This window comes from Lemur catta, chromosome X (genome assembly GCF_020740605.2).
Source record: "Lemur catta isolate mLemCat1 chromosome X, mLemCat1.pri, whole genome shotgun sequence".
Taxonomy (NCBI): domain Eukaryota; kingdom Metazoa; phylum Chordata; class Mammalia; order Primates; family Lemuridae; genus Lemur; species Lemur catta.
In genome coordinates this window covers 55716182-55737362 of record NC_059155.1, presented here as the reverse complement: position 1 = coordinate 55737362, position 21181 = coordinate 55716182, and the positions used below count along the sequence as shown (strand labels likewise).

General features: G+C 50.5%; 2 protein-coding genes across 6 annotated transcripts in view; both read right to left on the bottom strand.

The window, feature by feature from the left end:
- KDM5C (lysine demethylase 5C) overlaps nt 1–9746 on the bottom strand; it is a 32217-nt gene extending 22471 nt beyond the window's left edge. Inside the window, exons 1-7 of one of the 3 annotated variants that reach the window (XM_045537647.1) lie at nt 9046–9746; nt 5158–5235; nt 2795–2917; nt 2328–2498; nt 1342–1476; nt 280–403; nt 5–186 (exon numbers count right to left, since the gene is read on the bottom strand). In XM_045537647.1, coding sequence (XP_045393603.1) covers nt 5–186; nt 280–403; nt 1342–1476; nt 2328–2498; nt 2795–2917; nt 5158–5235; nt 9046–9195 — 963 coding nt within the window. In that variant the 5' untranslated portion in view covers nt 9196–9746. The remainder of the gene's footprint in view (nt 1–4; nt 187–279; nt 404–1341; nt 1477–2327; nt 2499–2794; nt 2918–5157; nt 5236–9045) is intronic. The other 2 variants (XM_045537648.1, XM_045537649.1) reach the window with 2 other exon arrangements.
- An 8065-nt stretch (nt 9747–17811) lies between these two features.
- The window catches only part of IQSEC2 (IQ motif and Sec7 domain ArfGEF 2), a 77473-nt gene continuing 74103 nt past the window's right edge, over nt 17812–21181 (bottom strand). The window contains exon 14 of one of the 3 annotated variants that reach the window (XM_045537645.1): nt 17812–20119. In XM_045537645.1, coding sequence (XP_045393601.1) covers nt 20106–20119 — 14 coding nt within the window. In that variant the 3' untranslated portion in view covers nt 17812–20105. The remainder of the gene's footprint in view (nt 20120–21181) is intronic. The other 2 variants (XM_045537642.1, XM_045537644.1) reach the window with 2 other exon arrangements.

Sequence of the window (21181 nt, the reverse complement as noted above, 5' to 3'; positions counted from 1 at the left end):
TTACAAACTGGGCATTGCTGTGGTTCCTCCGCAGCCTCATGGTCATCTTGGTGCAGGGCTCTGGGCTGTGACTCAGCTCCTCCTTGCTCTCCAGAAAGGTCTTAGGTGAGGCTGACTCCACCTTCACATCCCCACCTAACTCCTCCTTCACCACTACAGTGGGGGGACACTCAGGCCCTTCCTTATCTGGAAGAGAGAAAAGTGGCTCTAAACATTAGATCACTTAGGGCCCTGCCTCCTCTCCTCAGGGGAGGCCATCCCGAGCCTGTTAGGCCTCACCTTTCTTCCGCAGAGTCTTATCTTTGGCCATGAGGCCTAGGCCCATCATCTTGGGGCCTGCCCCATAGATCTGGAGCTTCTTCAGCTCTGGATTCTTTTCAATGTCTTCCTCTGTGGGTTCCGGCTGGGAGGAAAGAGGAAATGAATCAAGACTGCTATCTGGGGCAGATTGCCCCATCCAAAAAGAACAATAGCTCAGACTACATGTCACCTGAGCTGATGCCAGGGGGCTGAGGCACAGACCAGCCAAGGGAAGAATTCACAGTTGCTTTTTGGAGACTGAGGGTGAGCTCCTCAGCCCTCTCTTAGAAAGGAGTTAAAGATGGGATCTCAGTTTACTAACTGTAAGATGAGAATATTAACTCCTACCTTATAGTTATGAGGGGGTTTAGGGATAATATATATGAAAAAATTAACAGTGCTTGGAATTACCAATGAATGGTAGTGACTAATATGATCTGCAACATGCATCAATGAGCCCAGGAACAGTGTCTATCTTGTTCTCTGTTGTATCCCAGTGCCAAGAAGAATGCCTGGTATGTAAACTTCTGCCTGAAGGTAAGATATAAGGAGCCGGGCACAGTGGCACACACCTATAGTTTTAACTACTCAGGAGGCTGAGGAGGGAGTATCACTTGAGCCCAGGGAGCTTAAGACTGTAGTTTGCTATGACTGTGCCTGTGAATAGCCACTGCACTCCAGCCTGCCTACACAGTGAGACCCTTTCTCTTAAAAAACAAAAAAAACATATAGATATTAGGAGAAAGAGGTGTTCTACCTCTATGAGCAGAGTGAGTCAAGAAAGGAAAAAGACAAGCAAGGACAGACGTGCAAAAGAGACTGTATAGCAAAAGCAATTATACAAACAGATCAAGATCCAGCTCAGCTGAGAGTGGGGGGGAAAAAAAGCAAGAGCGAAGCCAGAGAGAGGTACACTAAAGCATAGAAGAACTCAAAGAACAAGAGAAGGGAAAGTGGAACAGGGTACACAGTCTTGGTCAGAGGGAGGGAGAGGACTCTCTCTAACCGAAAGCTCTAAGTTAGAAGAAGGGAAGTACTCACATCAGGCTGCAGTCTTTTGGCCCGCCGGCCATAGCTGTTGAACTTGGAAGGCTGCACAGATTGTCGAAGGGGGATGCTGTGGGGTTTGTATTCCTTGTCCTTTTCCTCATTATCAAATGGACGTGTGTTACACTGCTGAAGACAGGTAAGTGATAAAGGTCAGGGCGTGGGGCTCCAGCCCCTAAAAGCAAGAACTTTTCTCTATCCTCCACCCAATGACAACCAAAGTTGTGGTTCACACATGTGACCCACACCAATAGCCCCTGTCCAACTGGTCTTTATCACTGACACCAGCACATACTTTGGGAATTCTTCTAAGTGCCTTTGCTGATATCATTTCTCCTTCTAACCACCTCCCCCGCCCCCCAACTATAGCCCCAACTAAATCAGACTCCATCTCTTCCCAGACCTCCCTAGCCCAAAAGACCTCTCCCTTCTCTGAATTCCTCTATCAGTTAAAACTTTGTTGGCCGGGCACACTGGCTCATGCCTATAATCCCAACACTCTGGGAGGCCGAGCCAGGAGAATCACTTGAGCTCAGGAGTTCAAGACTAGCCTGAGCAAGAGCAAGACCCCGTATCTACTAAAAATAGAAAAATAAGCCAGGTGTGGTGGCATGTGCCTGTAGTCCCAGCTACTTGGGAGGCTGAGGCAGAAGGATCACTTGAGCCCAGGAGTTTGAGGTTGCAGTGAGCTACAATGATGCCACTGCACTCTACCTGGGGCGACAGAGTAAGACTCTGTCTCAAAAAAAAAAACAAAAAAACAAAAAAAACACCTTGTCACAAAGCAGATAGTAAGTTGGCCCTACAGGTAACTCCAACACCTCTGACCCTGGGCAGTGTGGGAAGAGAATAAACATTACTAGGAAAGACTAGAGTCTAGCTTCCAGGTCTCCATCTACCAAACCGGTTCCAATAAAAGCAAGTGAGGAAATATGTGTCTAGGGGTAAAGCCTCATACCACCCCAGCCTGGCATCCTTACCACAAGGTTGGCTCCAGACTGGTACATCTCATAGGGATAAACGATGCGTTCATAGTGGGAGCGTAGCAGGGAGCCAATGTTTTTGCCTGGTGGGTAGTTGAGGCGCTGGGCCACCCGAGCCCACCGACGGTCCTTGCAAATGGCTTCATAACCACCTTCCTCCACCACAATCTGAAAGGACAAGCAGGAAGGAACATGGATGTGCTGTGTATACGTACATAAGGCAGTAGGCCTATACAAAGGGCAATGAGGGCCACTCTAGTCCTGCACTTCACTGGGGGCTACCACCTTTCCCAATCTCAAATTGTAGCAAGAAATGCCAAGATGTTTTGATGACAGCTTGTGTGCTACCAGGCTGTGCCCCTTGCATTGTAGCCTACAGATCCAATATCCAAACCAAGGGGGCCCCCAGAGTACCAAGGCTATTGGGGTGGGGTGGGAGGTGTTTGAGAAAAACCTGTTCTTACTTTGCTGAGACTGTAGAGGTCCAAGATCCGCCGTTCTACATTGGGAATCTTTAAGGAGGAGCCCTGGATTTCCCAGAACTTGGCAATCTGGTCCAAGTAGTTCAGTTTCACTCTCGTCTGGGCCTGAAGAAGAAATGGCTCAAAGAGACTGGCCAGTCCCTCCCCCTGACCACTGTCTTTTGGCCCAATCTTAGGGAAGGAGAGAGGAAATAGAGCAGCCCATGTATACTACCTAGGGCTTCTCCCAATGAACTGGATCCCAGAGTCTAGGCAGTACCTAGCCCCATCTCTCTCTCATCTCTGTCACCTTCTAGTTAGTCAGAGAAGTCCAAGGTCCGAAAAGAGAGGGTCACAACAGCCAAAGTTTTACATACATTCTCTCTTAATCTTCCTGACAGGGTTGTATGAGTATTATCATCTCTTGTACAGATGAGCAAACAGGCTCAAAGGAGCTGGATCACACAGTAAGCACCAAGATATCTAGGTGCCAAATAACTTAAGTTTTAGCTTTCCCTCTGCTACTGAGTTGTTGTATAGCCCTGGGAAAATCAGTTCCACTCTCTGGACCCCCATTTTTTTAATTACAAAAGGAAAATAAAATAACTGCACAGTCCACTTAACCCAGAGGAGTAGACTTAATGAGGGGACCAGTGAAGACCCTCTGGAAACTTCTGAATTGTACCTAAGCTCTAGGCATGCATGTTTCAGAGAATGAAGGCTCTAGAAGAGCATATGTACCTCCTAATGCACCACAAAACTTATTCCATGGTGGCTGAAGAGTGAGAGTGCATGCTACAGGCAGAATGGCCTAAAGAACCAAGATTGGTGTACCAAAGCAGCACTGGTACCCGATCCTAGCTAGAAACAAGGCATATACCATGTTTCCCTGAAATCTCAGTGACCCAAGAAGGACTCCCAAAGGCCCCAAGTCTATAACCCTCTCACTCTAGTCAGAGGGCCCAGTTCTAGGGAGAACTAGATAGCCATTACATTCACTACATTGCCCTGATCCCACTGGGGGAACCAGGACAGTTTTTTGTGTTTCATAATTAAGGAAAACTAAGGTCTATTTGCAGAAAGAAATAACCTATGGCTCCTCAGCTGTTAGAACCCTTAAGGGGTCAGGAACACTACTCCTTTCAACCTCAATCGCTTAGCTTTCTGAACTTGGCCTCATCTCTGCTTCTTCCCCTCATCAGCCGGCAATCCCTCTCTAGAAAACCTGCCCTTGTCCCATGCTAGGCAACACCTTGCCTTAGCTGTACCCCCACACCCCACAGACCTGGACAGATCTATTTCTCTAAGGAACTTGTACCCCCTGCAAGAGATGACTCTTGCCCTGACCAGAAGAGCCCTTAGACGAGTCTAGAACAGTTCTCACGGCAGGTGATTTTGCCCCCCAAGGGACATTTAGCAATATCTGGAGGCATTTTTGGTTGTCATAACTGGGAGAGGGTACTACTGGCATCTAATGGGTAGAAGCCAGGGATGCAGATAAACATTCTACAATGCATAGGACAGCTCTCAGACAACAAAAAATATCTGGCCCAAAATGTTAATAGTGCCTAGTTTGAGGAACTCTGGACTAGAAGACAAGTAAACTTTTAAGTTATGGTTATTAACCCCCCACCCCGAGAGGACATCTAATAAGGCTTGTAGATACATAATAACGGGGGAGGGGTGGCAGCATACATTTTCCATGGAAAACTCCAGCTTCTTACCTTGAACTGTCTTCAGGGCACCCACTCTCATGACCTGAGGACATTCTCAAGCCCCTAGTGGAGAACCCCACCTGTCCATGCAAAGGGCCTAGACTTCCTGTACAGACAAAATGGAGAGGGAAAAGCCTACCTGCTTGACCCCCTTGCCCAAGTCTTTAACAATTCCAGCCTCCACACGGACCAGTTCTTGTTCCCATCCATCTACCTCACCTCCCACCTTATCAAGCACCACGGAAGGAAGGTAAGAAGCCCAGGGTTGTGCAGGAATTGGATACATGAGGCCACAGTCAGATGGCCAAGGAAGAAAGGGTCTCAGCCAGCACCATATTTCCCTTTTGTTGACCAGGTAGGGTAGGTTAGTTGACAGGGGAGCTTCAGAAGCAGCAAACCACTGCAGAAAAGGGACATCCCAAGGCTTTCAGCTACGAAATCAGAAATGGTATATGCCCCTGCTCTTGGTTGTATTTGGAGTTCTAAAGCTTCCTCCATGCCTTACGCATACCAAAAAGATGCAATTTCACAGAAGAGAGAATAAAGGCCTAGTTAGGTAAAGAACCTTAGCCAGAGAAGGTATGAGGGAAGTGGGATCGGAGCTCAGGTATCCATTCTTCCAATCCCACCATCAGCTGCTAGTCTTCTTACCTCTAGCTCATTCAGCCTCTGGATTCGGGGGGTAAATCTAAAGTTGTCCACTTCCACAGCAAAGGGTGGCTGCCAGTCCTGAGAGGATAGACAAGGGAAAGGGACTTAGGTTACCTCAGCATAGTGCAAGACCAGAGAGCACCAGAAGCAGCTCAGAACCCCATTCATGCCTTCCCAGATCTCTAGCCACCACAGACTCTTTAGCCTGGCAAACACCCAACCTACCCATCCCCATCTCCCCCTAGAACTCCCAACAGGGCCTTGCAGCCCCTCGAGTCCATATGCACATGCCCTGGGAAACTTCTCCTGAGTTCCTCCCAGCAGTACAGTGCTAGAATTTCAAGAAATAGTGAGATGGGGCCCCAAACAGTTGACCCCAAACCCTCTCCACACCCATATTAACCCCTTGTCTCCTAGGCATATGCTGTAGGACACACAGTCTAGGAGTACTGGAAAGCACACAGGATCTGGCGTCAAAAGACCTGGGTTCATGTACTAGCTCTATGACTTATAAGATATGGGATTTTACCTTTATAAACCTATTTTTCATCTGTAAGGAGAGAATATGAACTCTAGCCCTGGCTCCCTCTCAAGACCGATATGGGAAATAAACTGGCTTTTAAATGAAAATGTTATTCGAAGGAGTCATCATCAAGACTTGACATTTAAGGCTGACCCCATCACTCAATATACATGCAGGGTAGCTCAGCTCTGATTCTGGCAGGATTTAAAGGTTTGGGCCTTTAATGTCTGTTCTCTCAGTTCAAAGGGCCTGAGATAGACACTGCAGGGAAAAGCAAGGAACAGGGAGCAAGAATCTGTATCACTCACCTGGTCTGGAAGGCTTCCAGTGGGTCCTCTCTCATATACCTGCCTGGTACAGGAAGAGGCAGGGGAGGAAGCCCTAGGGGGTAAGTGCTGGGATGCTCAACTGACTGTGGTAGCAAAGAATGGGAGGATTTGGGGAAGGAAGTCAGGGAAACATAATGAAAGTAAAGGAGACTCTGCCCTGCCAAGTTGGAGCTTGTTCTGTCCTGCCCAAAGGGTAGCTGCGAAGAATCCCCTCCCTACTCCCTCCCCCCAACCTCCCACATAGCCCTCTTCTCCCCAGAGCCCTGGCTCCTGTTGGGGCGGCAAAAAGAACCTAGAGTAACCTAGATCAATGCTCTCATTTTACAAATGGGGAAAGTGAAGCCCATAGAAGAAGTGTGATTTCTCCAAAATTACATGCTAACGGTAGAGCCAAGACTAGAACCCATGTCTTCCGACCTCTAGACCAAGGTTCTTTGCACTACACCAAGGCTACCAGTGTTCATACACACATGCATACATATGGAAGAGAGGGAGGAGTGCAGTAAAAGGGAAGAAAAAAACATTGACCTCTTCTGTATGCACACATTTAGAAAAGGGGCCAGATGACTCATATTTGCAGGCACACATACGCCCCGCTACCACTGCCCTACCCCACCGCAACAGCCAAAGCAGGTAGCAAACACCTGGGGCTCAATAAGCAGGGAAAAAAAAAAGGCGGGGGCCAAAATGTTACAGCTCAAGCCCAGACAAGCTCCCCATGCCCTCTTGCCTCCTATCAGAATAGGGTACTCCCCCCAGTACAGATAGCCAAGTAGAAAGGTACTCAAACCCAAAACTCGAGGTACCCTTCTTTCCTGCTGAATCAAGTTCTAGACAAGAATCAGTGCAAATTCAAGCACCTGACAGGAAATGGCAGAACTGGAATCCTAAAGCAGGAGCTGTGGATGCAACAGATAGCGGGGGAAGGTCCAGCAAACCAGCTGCCTTCATTCCCATACTATTGTGTGCCAGATGCTCAGTATGTTGGTATTATTAAAATGTGGTTGGCTACCTGATGATGGAAGCAAGATTCAAGCTTCCCTGTGTCCACTCCAGAGTACCAACACTCTCCTCCCACCCATCTTTCCCAAGTGTAGCAGTCACCTGCCCAGAAATTCAGACCCCAAACCACCCTGCCTCAGGTAAACCTCCAATTCCCAGGCACCCACCCATACACAGGTTCCCACCCTGGGCCCAAGCATCACTTGGGGGAGTACTTCAAACTACAACCCGAAGACCAGCTGCCTAAAGGTGGCCTAGAAGCAGCCCTAGAGGAGGAAAAAACAAAACAAAACCCAAGAGCTAGGTCTCTTGGATTGGAGGGAAGCACACTGTTGGGGTAGAAAAAAGAAATATAACAAAGGACAGCCCCCTGCTGGCCACATACACACCTGGGACACATCACTCTTCCCCTTCCTAGTCCCCCAAAGCAGGGTAACACTTGCCCAAGGCCAGCCTGCCCAGATAAGTCCAAGATAGAAAAAAGGAAATTCAGGCCTCAACTACCCCTATGTGAGATATGCCTTTTTCCCACAGGCTTGCCTGACCACTTCAGGGAGTGCCTCCTTGAGGCTGCAGGACTCCTGCCTCTCCCTTATGCTAGCCTTCCTGACCTCTCACTACCCACTGCCACTCCCTCACCACGGACAAGGATACCTCAGAGATCCGTGGCCAGGCTCCAACAAGGAAGAAATTAGATTACCCAATACCTCCCGGAGGATCCATCTGAAACCAGCCTAGATCTGTGGCTGAGCACCAGAAAGCATCAAGTTGGATAAGGAGGCCTATGGTGCCCTCCTCAGGTGGGAATTGAAGCTTCCTATCCCGTTTCAGCCAGCAGACACCCACCCAAAAATACCCTGTTCCAGCCAAGCCCAATCCCTGCCCTTGGAATTCCAAATGATCACTGAACAACATCCATCATCATTTCTCCTCCATGCCGGTAAGGCAGCAGCCTGTCCCAGCCCTTGGGGGACTTCTGGCCTGAAGCCAAACCTAAGAGGAAAGATACGGCCTTTGTTGCTGACCTCTGGGAATCAAGTGTTCCAAAAGGGGCAGAATTCCAAAGCTCCATTGTGTTTATGGGGACCCAAGAATGGCCTATCCTCTGAGACCTCCTATATCCTAGGCTACAACAGAGTAGAAATCTTTTGTGGACTCACACTCCACCCCCAAGCTGACTGGTCCAAGCCTCTTCGTAGGAAGTCAGACTGGGAGGTGATGTCCAGGAAAGGACCCAGGAAAAGAAAGGGACAATTCTCTGAACCCACCTCAGGGGAGACAGACAGAACATTCCCTGTGAGACTGACTTCCTGACTGGTCCACCAGGCCACGATATTATCATAGATGAATTGGCCTGGCAGAGCATGAGCAAACATGAGTCAACCCACATAGAGGCAAGCCAATGACCACATCAAACATCTTCACAGTCACAATAATTACCACTTATCTAGTGCCTCCTACAAACAGACGCAACCAGGTTTACTTCAATCCTCTAAATGACCATTTCTGGGACCCCTTTCACAGGCTCAGAGAGATTACGTTTACTTGCCCAAGGTCACACAGCTGCTAAGCTTCAGATTAGAGTTTTGAACTCAGGTCTGCCTCCCTTTAGAACTGTAATCTTTCCATTACACCACGCTACCTGCCTTAAGGGAAGTGATGACAACAGATGGGAGAAAGGCCTTATTCAGTGCAGCCTTAACCTAGGTAGTCCGGGGTAACTAAGAGATGTGCAGGGTGCCTCTCTGTGTACTCTTTCCAACCCAACCCACTAGGAATCTGTTTTGAGCCAGGAGTTGATTCTGAAGAGAGGTGGCGGCGGTGGCTCTCTGACCCCAGATCACTTGTGGGCCTCAGACCACGATAGGACCCCGGCCCCAGCACCCTTTCTCTGACCCGCGCAGCATCCACATGGGGCCCAGCCACCCCATCTCCCCACACCTCGAACTGCCCTCTGCCCCAGACTTCTCAGCCGGCTACCCTACTCCTTCATCCCTGGCCTCGCCGCCGGCGACCACCAGCCCCAAGCCTTACCGCGGGTGGGCGGATCTTGCAAATGCCCGACTTCTCCGCGATGGGCCTGATTTTCGCGATGTAGCCAAGAGGGTCCCGGAACTCGGCCCAGCTAGGCTCGAACACCGGGCACTCCGGCGGCGGTAAGAAGTCGTCGGACCCCGGCTCCATGGTGGGCCCGAGGTCTGGGCCAGGGATCAGGCGGGCTTGGACCGCCCTTAGGGACTCATGGCGCCGCCGCTGTTTGAAACCGAGGCACTGCTCGGGGACTAGGCCCTAAGCCGGGCGGCCGCCGCCCGCGGAGTGCCTAAGGGGGCGTGTGGCTGTCGCGCTCGGAGAGTCTCAGGCTGTCGCTACTGCTACCGCCTCTTCGTCCTGCTCCCTGCTCCGTTTCTTCCAAACTCTGCCGCTGCCTCTCAACTACCACAGCCCTCGCCACCACAGTCACCTCCCAACCGCCGCGGCCTTCATCGCCGCCGCCGCCATCTTGGTTTGTCAGCGTCTGCCCTCCCCTTCACCACAACAAACCGGATCCTTCCGCGGGGTGTCTCTCCGAGCCTCGTACACTTTGCGTCAGGCCAAGCCCTAGAAATACTTCATACTGTGGGTACTGGGCTAAATGGGCTGGTATTGGTTCCGTATTTGGAAGCATTTACTCAAAAGTACCACTCTGACTGAGAGAAAATAGTTCTTCCCAGGGGCGGAGGAGCAAGATTGTAATTAGTTTACCGGATCCTTTTCCCGGATGGGCCGACCGTGCACGTTTAAAGGCCAGTGGTGCGCATGCGCATTATGGAGACAGACCGGAAGAGGAGTTGGCGTCAGTGGGTGGTGGGCCCAAGCTGGCACCTCCCCCACCCCCACCCCACCCCCGCTGACCTCAGTGAGATCGCTAGCCGCGCCCTAGCGTTTTCTGCCTCTTCTTCCTGGTCATTTTGGTGTGGGCCACGGAAGGTGGTTTGGGGTGCCTGATTGCAAAGGATCCCTTCTGCTGGCCCACAGGTTGGGGGAGATACACTAGGCTGGCAGCTCTAGGCCCTGACACGTCTAGGGCTTTGAAAGAAGGAAGGCAGCAGGCTGCTCACTCCCTTGGGATTATAGATTTTTAGAATCCTGGGTCCCAAGTAGATTAAGGAAATATTTATTTCGTCCAGGGTTACACGTAGAGGTCTCTCAGAGATGGGGTTTCCATTCTTACCCCCAGAGAGCCATTGGCAGTCGGCATTTTAATGAATGCTTTCAACTGTTCCATATGCACTGTTACTGTGTACACGTTTGTGGCGTGTACTACTATAAAATAACCCTGTGTGCAGTTACATTTTAATTATTGGATGTTTAGCAACAGCATATTTATCCATTGCCTACCAGTGCCTACTGTGTAAAACACCCACTGTTTGCTCATTTGTGAGCCTACCGTGTACTTATCAAACATCTGTGTACATTGGTTGTATTCATTGTGTATAGCCCCTGTGCATTTGAGTACCTACTACGTGTACATCTACTATTGCGTACATGTTCTTTGAGGAGTTTATGAATAGGTTCATTGCAGCTACAGTACTTTGAATGAGTATCAAACCAGTACTTTATCCACATATATCAGGCATCTGCTGTTTTGAGGATCATCTATATCATTCATCAGTTGTGGGCTTATTGCATATAGTTTGAGCACCTACTATGCACATATTTGAGTACTTGTGTAGATGCTGATTAAGTGCTTATTTTGTGTTCTCCCACCAGACTATGAATTCCTTAAGGGCAGGGACCATGTGGCCTCATACATCCTTAGCACCTGGAATGTTAAGCAGTAAATGAATGTTAAGTGAACAAAAAAATGATGTCCTTAGTAAGTATATACTGACTGAAAATAATGTATACTCTTTACAGACATTTCCTGTGTATATTAAGCATCCACTATAAGCTTGAATATGTTTGAGGGGAGTGGGGAGTGTATTTCCTTCATCCAGTTAACTGTTCCTAATCAGATACTGTGCCAATCAAGTGCATTCTGCCTATTTCAGGACTGAGCTAAGGACATCCTAGCTGAGGAAGCATGGTACACAGGTGGCTCACATCCTGGGGTCAGACAGGCATGCTTTCCTGTCCCACCACCTTTATCGTGTTCTGGTTACATAACCTTGGACGAGTCCCAACATCTGAAACTGAAATGGAGATAATACCTACCTTGCAGGATTGTTGTACATTTGGCACATAGTGGGCCCTCAGTATCTGGTAGCTGTTATTTTTATTTCTGAGAGTCAACAACCAATATGTCAAAACTGCTTAAGAATCTCCTTTGTGCCAGCCACTGTGCTAGTGTTTTCTTATTTTTTATCACTTGAATCCTTATATTACCTTGGATGTTCGGGATCTTTATCCCCACTTGGCTCGTGAGGAAACTTGTCCCAAGTAATACAGATAGTAAGTGACATCTCCTTTCTAGTTTTCTAGCTGTCAGGGGAAACCTCAGCCCCTCCCCACCAGAAACACAGGTGAATGTTCCAACTGAACAACCATCTGGACAGGAAACAGAAAGCTAGGAAAGGTGGTGCTAATCATAGTAATATCACTAGCATCTCATGGATAAGTATCTAATAGTCCACATAGCTCTTTCATACCAATTATTTCCCTTAATCCTTGTAACAGTCTTGGGAAAGATGTAGGTCAGTTTACCCATTCTATAGATGAGGAACCAAGTTCCAGAAAGATTAAACAACTTGCCCAGTGTTACACAGGAAGTTGCTGACTCCTGGTCAAATGCTCATCCTGTCACTTTTCCTCACCAGGAATAGGACTGGGCAGAAGGGTGAGGAGAATGAAGAAGGTAGGAGAACACACCAAATCCTAGGCTAAAGGAAGATGGCCTTTCCATCTGGAGGCAGGTTGGTGAAGGGCAAAGAGCATGAATCAGAAGTTAGGAGACCAGGTTTTGGGTCTCAGCTCTGCCCAGGCTTCCTACAGCCTTCTGTGAGGTCTTGAGCCCACACACAGCTCTGCCCTGGAAGATCAAACGGAAATTGTGTAGTCTTTGAAGCAAGTGAGATAGAATTTATTCATTCACAAATACTTATTAAATTCCTACTATGCACCAGGAAATTTGCTGGGCACCGGGAATATAATAACCAAGACAGACTTGGTCTCTGCTTTCCTGGAGCTGACATTCATCCACTGAGATTTGCCAAGTACCTCACCTGCCTGAGCCTTGGTTTTCTGGTTTATACAGTGAAGCTAAATAATTCCTTCCTCACAGTGGTGATGGGGAGATTAGAGATGATGACTGCCATTCATCAAGGGCCTGGTGCTATGAAGTAGGTATTGTTACCTCTGCCTTACAATTGAGGAGACTGAAGCTCAGGGAAGTATAAACTTACCCAAGTCACATGGCTAGTTAAGTGGCAGAGCCAGAGCTCAAACCCAGGTCTGTCTGACTGCTGTACAATTCTACCTGTAAAAGTCTCAGATGGTGCTCTGCACACAGTAAGGTGTTTAAGAAATGGGTTCCTTTCCCAAGCCTGGGTCTTGCTGGGGACCAACCAGAGTCTGGTCAGCCTGGGCATTGCAGACTTAAAGATTTGGGAAGCGTAAAGGAGCTCACCCTGGACTGGGGGCTGGCTTAGCCTCATCTACCCAGCTGGGAGAGAGGGTCTGGCATGGAGTCCGTGCAGAGCAGTGATTGGAAGCCTTGTCTGGGCTCAAAACCACACTCACCCATCCATGTTTTGTGGATGAACTGGATGAGAGTGACTCTGTGCCTCACTTTTTTTTTTTTTTTTGAGACAGAGACTCTGTTTCCCAGGCTAGAGTGCCATGGCATCAGCCTAGCTCACAGCAACCTCAAACTTCTGGGCTCAAGCGATCCTCCTGCCTCAGCCTCCCAAGTAGCTGGGACTACAGGCATGCGCCACCATGCCCGGCTAATTTTTTTTCTATATATATTTTTAGCTGTCCATATAATTTCTTTCTAATTTTAGTAGAGACGGAGTCTCTCTCTTGCTCAGGCTGAGTCTCTCTCTTGCTCAGGCTGCTCTCAAACTCCTAAACTCAAACAATCTGCCCACCTCGGCCTCCCAGAGTGCTAGGATTACAGGCGTGCCTCACTTTTTTGATATGTAAAATAGGTTCTCTTCCAGTTCTAACTCCTAAATAGCTCTGGCATCCATCCCCTCCTCTCCTGCCATCTTCTACTCCTCTTGTAAGCCTTTTACTGTCGCTAGCCTGGACTATCAAAACAGCCTCCTCAAGGTATCTGTGTAAGCTCATGGTTTATTAGATAGAGAAATGTAGATGTACAGTATGTGCTTAATACATACACATAACAATAAAATAATATATCCAAAATAATGAATTATGATAGTATTGGATTATAACTCAATGGTTAAAATAGAAATCCATGATTCTAGATTGATACAAATAAATAAAATGAGGGAAAAGGGAAAGTTCTTCTTTAAAGTGAAATACTAAATAATATGTATAGAAGGAATGATGGAGTTAGAAAATCATCAATGGATGCTCAAACTTTTTCCAAATAAAAGAGCAAACTCTTAAAATATAGCTATAACATCAAGTGCCCAAATCTTGATTTCTAAATGCCATTCTCTACTAAAAAGAACCAAGACTCTTTGGGAAATGAAAAATGGTTGATTCCAGGGCTGGAGTGTGAAGCCTGGAGCATCTCGTGGTGCCAGAAAACAAGGAAGTGCTCAAAGAAAAATGGAGATGTGCCACAGAACACAGGGGCCAGCTTGGAGGGCTTCCTAATTGGCTAAATCTGGAGCATTTTGAACATCAAAATAAAGAATGATATTAATGGGTCATATATAACCCATTAAGTAAAATAGGTAACTGTCAGTCCATAATGATACAAATAATTAAATAAATGTAGAAGGGAAAGTGCACCCTTATAGTGGGAAGCCAACTAATACAAGTCGAAAGAATGATGGCATTTGAAAATCACCATTTGGCAACCTTGGCCATAATAATTGTTTCAGGCAAGAATCATCAGTGAACACCAAAACTGATGGGTTAAAGTTTGAGGAGTGACAGAATCTCAATGCATCGCTCCACAAGATAATTCCGTCACAAAGAGGAAAATGGTAATTTTAAAGTGGCGACACTAGATAGCCTAATGTGTCACCTGGTCTTACTTTGGCTACTGCTGAGGCCAGGGTGAGAAAACCTGCTGGCAACAGAGCAACAGGGATCAGACGAGGAGACCTGCCTGTCTCCACACTTCAATGTGTGCCCTGCCCACCGCCCCAGCTGCCCGCCCCCCCCTCCCACCCCGTCCCGCTTGCCACTGACATTGCATTCTTTCACACCTCTAGGCCTTTGCATGTGCTGCTCCCTCTGACAAATGCCTTTCTTTGCCGGGCTAATTTTTACACAGCCCTCAAGATGCCACTAAAGGGGCAGTTCCAGAAAACCTTCCGACCCCCACTCGCCCACCCCAGGTTGGATTTCACCTGCTCTGTGCTCCCACACACCCAGGGCTTCCTTCTGGGACTGTGCTTATTATATCGTCTTCACATTATCCCCACCGGGCTGTCCACTCCTGAAAGTCTTGTCCTGTACTGTCCAGTATGGTAGCCACTACCCATTTGCGGCTATTTAATTTTTTTTTGTTAAGACAGAGTCTCCCTCTGTTGCCCTGGGTAGAGTGCAGTGGCATCATTGTAGTCATCATAGCTCACTGTAACCTCAAACTCTTGGGCTTAAATGATCCTCTTGCCGCAGCCACCCGAGGTAGCTGGGACTATAGGCGTGAGCCACCATGCCCGGCTATTTTTTCTATTTTTAGTAGAGACGGAGTCTTGCTCTTGCTCAGCCTGGTCTCGAACTCCTGAGGTCAAGTGATCCTCCTGCCTCAGCCTCCCAGAGTGCTAGGATTGCAGGCGTGAGCTACCATGCCTGGCCTTAAAATTTAAATTTAATGAAATTAAAAATGCAAACTGGGTGCAGTGGTGTGTGCCTGTAGTCCTAGCTACTCGGGAGACTGAGGCAGTAAGATTGCTTCAGCCCAGGAGCTTGAGGACAGCCTGGGCAACATAGCAAGATCCTCCGTCTCTAATAATAACAAAAAAGCAGTTCCGCAGTTGCACTAGCCACATTTCAAGTGCTCAGTAGCCACATGTGGCTAGTGGTTACCACATTGAATAGTGCAGGTGTGGGACATTTCCATCATCACAGACAGACCTACTGGACAGCACTACTCTAGAACAAAGATAAGAACTCTGTGAGATTCTAGGACCTTTGTACTTTGCTGTGTGTTGTCTCTCCCCATCTGCATCCCAAAAGAGATGGGCAGTAGCACCTTTGATGTAAGAACACTCAAGGGGTCCAGCATGGTGGCTCACACCTGTAATCCTAGCTCTCTGGGAGGCCGAGATGGGAGGATAGCTGGAGCTCAGGGGTTCAACACCAGCCTGAGCACAGTGAGACCCTGTCTGTACAGAATAAAAAAGAAAAACAAAAATAAAAAAATACACAAATTAACAAAACCCAACCGGGTGTTGTGGCGCACGCCTATAGTCCCAGCTACCTGGGAGGCTGAGGCAGAAAGATCGCTCACAGCCCAGGAGTTGTAGCTTGGAGTGAGCTACAATCACACCACTGCACTCTATCCAGGAACACCGAGTGAACTGTCTTAAAACAAACAAACAACAACAAAAAAAACAGTCAATGGGCTTGTTGTCTTCAGGTCCTCAGAGAAATGGGGAGGTGAGGAGATGAGCTACCGCTCCACAATCTGGACAGTCAGCCTCTGGGGAGAAGCAGAGGGTGGGGGCGGGGACAGCCCAGTGCTGGAACTGCCATGAAGAGGGGAAGAGGAGAACTTAGCAAAGAAATGAAGGAAGCATGAAGAGGTCCCAGAAGGGCCCAAAATTTTGGTACACAGGTTGCATCAATCAATAAATCCACTAACGCAAAGATACTTAACTCTAAGACTTAGCTTAGAAAGAACCATTCATTCATTCATTCATTTGATCAACAAAATTTTAGTGACATCTGTGCTGTACCAGGCACTGTAGTGAGCAGTAATCTGAACAGAGATGATTCAGACCAGTGTCAGTCCCAAGCCACTATGGCCTGATGGGGAAGATAGATAATGACATGAAGGTTCTCCAAGAATGTGATGAAGGGCACATTTTGTGAAGTATGGGTTCTTTAAGCCCATCTTGCAAGGGTGGGGAAACCTTCACTGGGGATGTTGGCAGGAGTATGTCTGGCAAGGGGAGAGGCACAGGTAAAATACTGAAGTTGGAAAGTACACGCAGGCATTTTCAGGGAACAGTGAGTGGATGGCCAAAATATGGGTGAGGAATGAGTTAGGACTACAGAGATCAGCTGGACCACCCCGTGGAGGACCTTCCAATGTCAAGACAAGGAGTTTGCATTTGTTTCTGTAGGTGGCCTGTGTGTCTGGCAGGAGGTAGGCACTTCACATGCATCTGTTAACAACTGTCCTGCAAAATCGTTATCCCCATTTTACAGGTGGAAGACCAGGCTCTGAAGGGCTGGGTGACTTGCCAAAGGCAGCACAGTCAAGTCACCAAGCCAGGATTTGAGCACTAAATAAAGACAAGCTTTGGGAAGATGCAATCAGCATCAAACTGAAGATGGGAGAAAGGGGTTGGCCAAAGGAAGTCCAGCACGGTCCAGCAGGGAAGATACCAAACAATGCTGATTGGACTTGATTCAGGACCCACTGGGTCTAAGCTCTTCAGACGCTCAGGTCTGGTCCATGAGGAGGCATCAAATGCCTAGATGGTCCCAGCTCTTCCTTTTGCTAGTTGTCTTCCCTGGGATGCCTTTAAATGTGCATGTGAGAAAGAAAACAAAGACAGTGGTCCAAGCTGCTGAAGAGTGGGGCCATCCAAACTTTTTCCTTTTAGAGGCCATCCCAGATTCTAGGAAGGCATCAAAAATATTGACTGAATGCCGCTTCTGGGGACCTTGCCATCCCGAACCGAGAGCCACTGCTCGGCCCCATCTCTCCTGTGCCAAGCCAACATCCAGGACATAATCAGTGGTGCTAGAAACACGTCCGTTTCATAGAGAAGCAGTTTGGGGGGCTGGAAAGGGGCCTAGGCTACAAGTCAGGGACCCCCATCCCTACTTGCTGTGTCACCTTAGGAAAGACCCTTCCCTTCTCTCGGCCTGTCCCCTCCTCTATAAATGAAAGGGAGCCCAGCTATTTGTTATCTAACATCCTGAGTATATACAGAGAGTTCTTAAAATGTATCTAGCCCCTTCCAAGTCATCTCCCTACCCTCAAGGACAGAAATGCGGCCAGCCACTGGGGGGCAGGGTGCACCAAGGTAAGGCCAGGCCAGCTGTAGGGTGAGAGTAGATGCCACAAGAGTGGAAGGAAGTATCCATCCTGGGAAAAGAAGACAAGGGAACTAACTTGCTGAACTAACTCCATCCCAGCTGCTAGACGTCCCTTACCTCCACGCAGCAATGGCTTAGCACCCTGAGTTTCAAATGGAGGAAACTGAGACTCAGAGAGGGTGTCTTGCCCAAGTTCACACGCCTAGTAAGTGAAAACCCCAGGATACGAACTGGATCAACTCCACAGCCCATACTCTTGCCACTCTGTCACACAGACTGTGTATGAAATGAGATAGGAAAACCTCCCTCACCCCCATCTCCCACCCAACCAAAGCATCTCGCCCACCCCATTGCCTGAATCTCTACCATGAGCGCATCAGCTCCCTGGGCTAAGGCCTCTCTCTCTCCACGGGCTCCACAGTGGGGAAGGGGGGCATAAGTAGGAGGCAGAGGCGGGAGGTGAGCACAAGGTCTTTTATGAGGCATCAAATATACATTCTTATATACAAGGAGGAAAAAAGACAATGCCTGGACCCCAGCTCCTCTCCATACAGCCCCTCCCACTGCCACCCTCCCCTGCCCCCAAGCTCCAGGGTCCCTGGCCCTTTGTACAGCCAGGGTCCGTCTGTCTGTCTGTACTGCAGCCCGTGGTGGAGAGGGGAGAGGGAGGCAGGAGCTGAGAAAGGAGCTGGATATGCAGGGCAAGAAGAGGAGCTGGGGCTTGTAAAAAATATATTTATAATAAATAAACAGGGCTGCAAAAGGGCTGGAGAGGCAGCGGAGATTTTGATGGACAGAAGGACTCAGGCATCCTGGCTCCCAGCCCCGGCTCTGATGGCTTCAATCTCTGCCTCAGGAAGGACATCTTGGGCTCACGGTGGCCCTCTGGGAGCCTCTCTCCCCAGGGCCGAGGCTGGGTGCTCTGCCCCAGAGAAGTGTGTGTGGGCGGTATCTGTAAAGTGCATTGTCTTCGGTTGTAGGTGGGGTAGGTGTAAGGGAATGGGGGGGCATGCAATATGGGTGAGGGAGGGCAGTGCCCTTCTCATCCCAGACCTGAGCCCCCCCAAAACCTGTCTGGAGTTTGATCAGGATAAGAACGTTGCAGGGCGAGGCAAGTTCCTGAAGCCGAAGAGGTCTGGGCTGGGGCCTACCGGAGAGAGGGCATAGACTGGCTCGAGAGAGGAAGCACTGCCCCACGTGGGGGCCAGCGCAAGCGGGGTCCCACCCACCGAGTGCATTGACAGTCCGTGTCCTCCATCAGGCAGAAGGACACATGGAGGTGTGTGGCCAGGCCCTGAGGTCAGAGAGAGGGCCGAGCCAGCTGAGGTTTGGCCACAACTCTACAGAGCGCTCTCCTAGGCCCACGTGGCCAGAGGAGCCCTAGGGAAGCCTTCACCCCTACAGCTCCGGACGCCTGCCGTTCTCCACCAGCCAGAGCTGACAGGGAGCTCACACTGGCCTGGAGGTCTGAGGCCACAGAGCTAGACCTCCAGGGAAAGGGCGGGTGAAGAGGAAGACAGGAAAAAGGGAGCAAGGATCTCTGAAAGGCTCTCACCACTCCCCAGCACTGGAGCGCCCTGAGTCCAGGATTCAAGTGGCAAGGGTCTTTGAATCAGGAAGGAAACCCCATGGCAACCGCAGGGGGTTAGAGAAGGGCCCCAAGACAGGGAGGAAGTGGGGAGGAGGACATTGCTATGTTATATATATTTCCGAAAAAACTGAGGAAGCAGAAAGGGTGCAAGGTCCCTCTCCTGTGGATTCCCCAGAACGTCCTGCTCCCCAGCTCACTCTCTTCATTCATCAGACCACGGTGCTGATCCGGCTTGGCTTGGCCTTGGGGTTCGCACTGGGAGGGTTGGCTGTGCCAGGGGGCCCAGAGGCGTGCAGCGGGCCGTGGGGAGAGGTGGGTGGCAGGGGTGAGTGCGGGGTGTGAGGTGAGGGTGGGGGCAGGGGTGGGTAGGAGGGGTGGGGTGGGATGGGTGAGTGTGGTGACAATGGTGATTGGGGGTGGTGGGGGTGCGAGTAGGAGCCCCCTGGTGGCCGGGACCCAGGGCCCCCGGCCGCGCCTGCTGCTGGCATCATCTGTGGGTGGTGACTAAAGATGAAGTGCTTGGGGCCCTGTTTGTGGGCTGGAGGGTGCTGAGGGGCAGGACTGTACAGGGGCAATGGGGACGTGGGCTGGTGGAGGGGGGTGGCGGCCATGTGGGGCAAACTGAGGGTGTCCTCCAGCTCCCCGCCTGGGGGCCCTGCCTGGCCGGCCCAAGGTATAGTGCTGGGGCCCTGGGACTGGGCCATGGGCATGGAAGTGGCGATGTGGCCCCACAGGTGGGGCCGAGGCGGGAGGTGGTGGAATGGAGCCCAGCTGGGGCAGGGGTGGGGGCTGCTGAGGAGGAGGGGGTAGAGGGGGCTGCTGGGGTGGGAGGTAGGGCGGCGGGGCAGGGCCCGGTCCTTGGCAATACTGGGCATGCAGGGCCTGGAGCTTGGACTGCCCGTCAGGCAGCACCCCCAGGCCACCGTGGCTGTGACCGTGGTGGTGGTGGTGGTGGTGGTGGTGGGTGGAGGAAGCAGATGAAGAGGAGGCAGAGGCCTGGCCTGTTGGCGGTGGTGGCATCTGGAAGGGCCCCTTGCCCCGCTTGCTTCCAAATAGGGAGCCCAGGAAGGATGAGGAGTTGGAGACGGGCCTCTGGCTCTTGTACTCCTCTGGCGGCGGGGGTGGGGGCGGAGGTGGCATCCTCTGGTGAGGGCGTGGACTGCTAATAACAGACCCCTGGAAGCGGGGAGGGGGGAAGTCAGGTTGGTCTAGACGTCCTAACCCCCCAACCATAAACTCCACCCCTGTCCCTGAGGGCTGAAGCTGGGGAGACAGGGACCCCCAAGTCATAATCGAAACCAAATAACAGTCCTGTAGTTGTACGTGGAGCTCCCCAGCTTGCAAAGCTCTGCTGTCGCAACCATTATCTCAGCTGAGCCTCAGCTAGGAGAGGAAGAAGTAGCAGTACCTTCTCCTCATTTTGCAGGTAGGGAAAACGTTAGGCCCAGAGGGGCAGAGCCACTCGCTCAGGGTCAAAGAGCAGGACTTGGAGGTAAGAGCTGCTTGTGGCCCAACTCCAAGGGCATCCCTACTCAGAGTCAGCCCTGGGGTTGAGAGGGGACACGGGAGAGTGGAAGACAGACTGAGAGACAGGCAGAATGAGGACAGACAGAGTTGAGGACAGATGGAGAGAGTGGTGGCTGGGAGAGGCAGCCGCACGGTTCCCAGCAGGGAAGAGGGGGGAGCAACAGGTCCCCTCCTCCTCTGGGGCTCCATGGCCAGGGCAGGGCTCATGCAGAGGACGAGTGGGGCAGGAGCTGGCACTTACTTCGATGGTGCTGTCCAGCGATCCCACGCTGTTACGCCGCCCCCGCTTCCCTGCACCCACAAGCAAGGAGCCCAGCGTCAGAGCAGCAACCCTCCTTCCCCACCCTGCTGGGCTCCAGAGCTGGGTACCAGGCCTGGGCCCCTCCCGGGGACAGACACCCCATTATCCCTTTCCCCCATTGAAGAGGGGGAGGTGGGGAGGAGGAAAAGTGGAGAAGGAGGAGAGAGAGGAGGAGAAGATGGAGAAGGAGGAGCGGTGGCACAGGAGAGACAGAAGAGGGAGCAGAGGAGGAGAGGTGGAGCAGCGAGAGAGAGGGGCCAGGGCTGTGGCCCCACTTCACACACCCTGGCCCTGGGGCCGGGCTCCATCTGTTCTGACCTGGCTCCCAGGCCCCTGCAGCACAGCGCCCAGGGCTCTGGGTGAAGGCAGGGTGCGTGCGTGTGCGGCAGGTGGAGGGAAGGCTGGCGGCC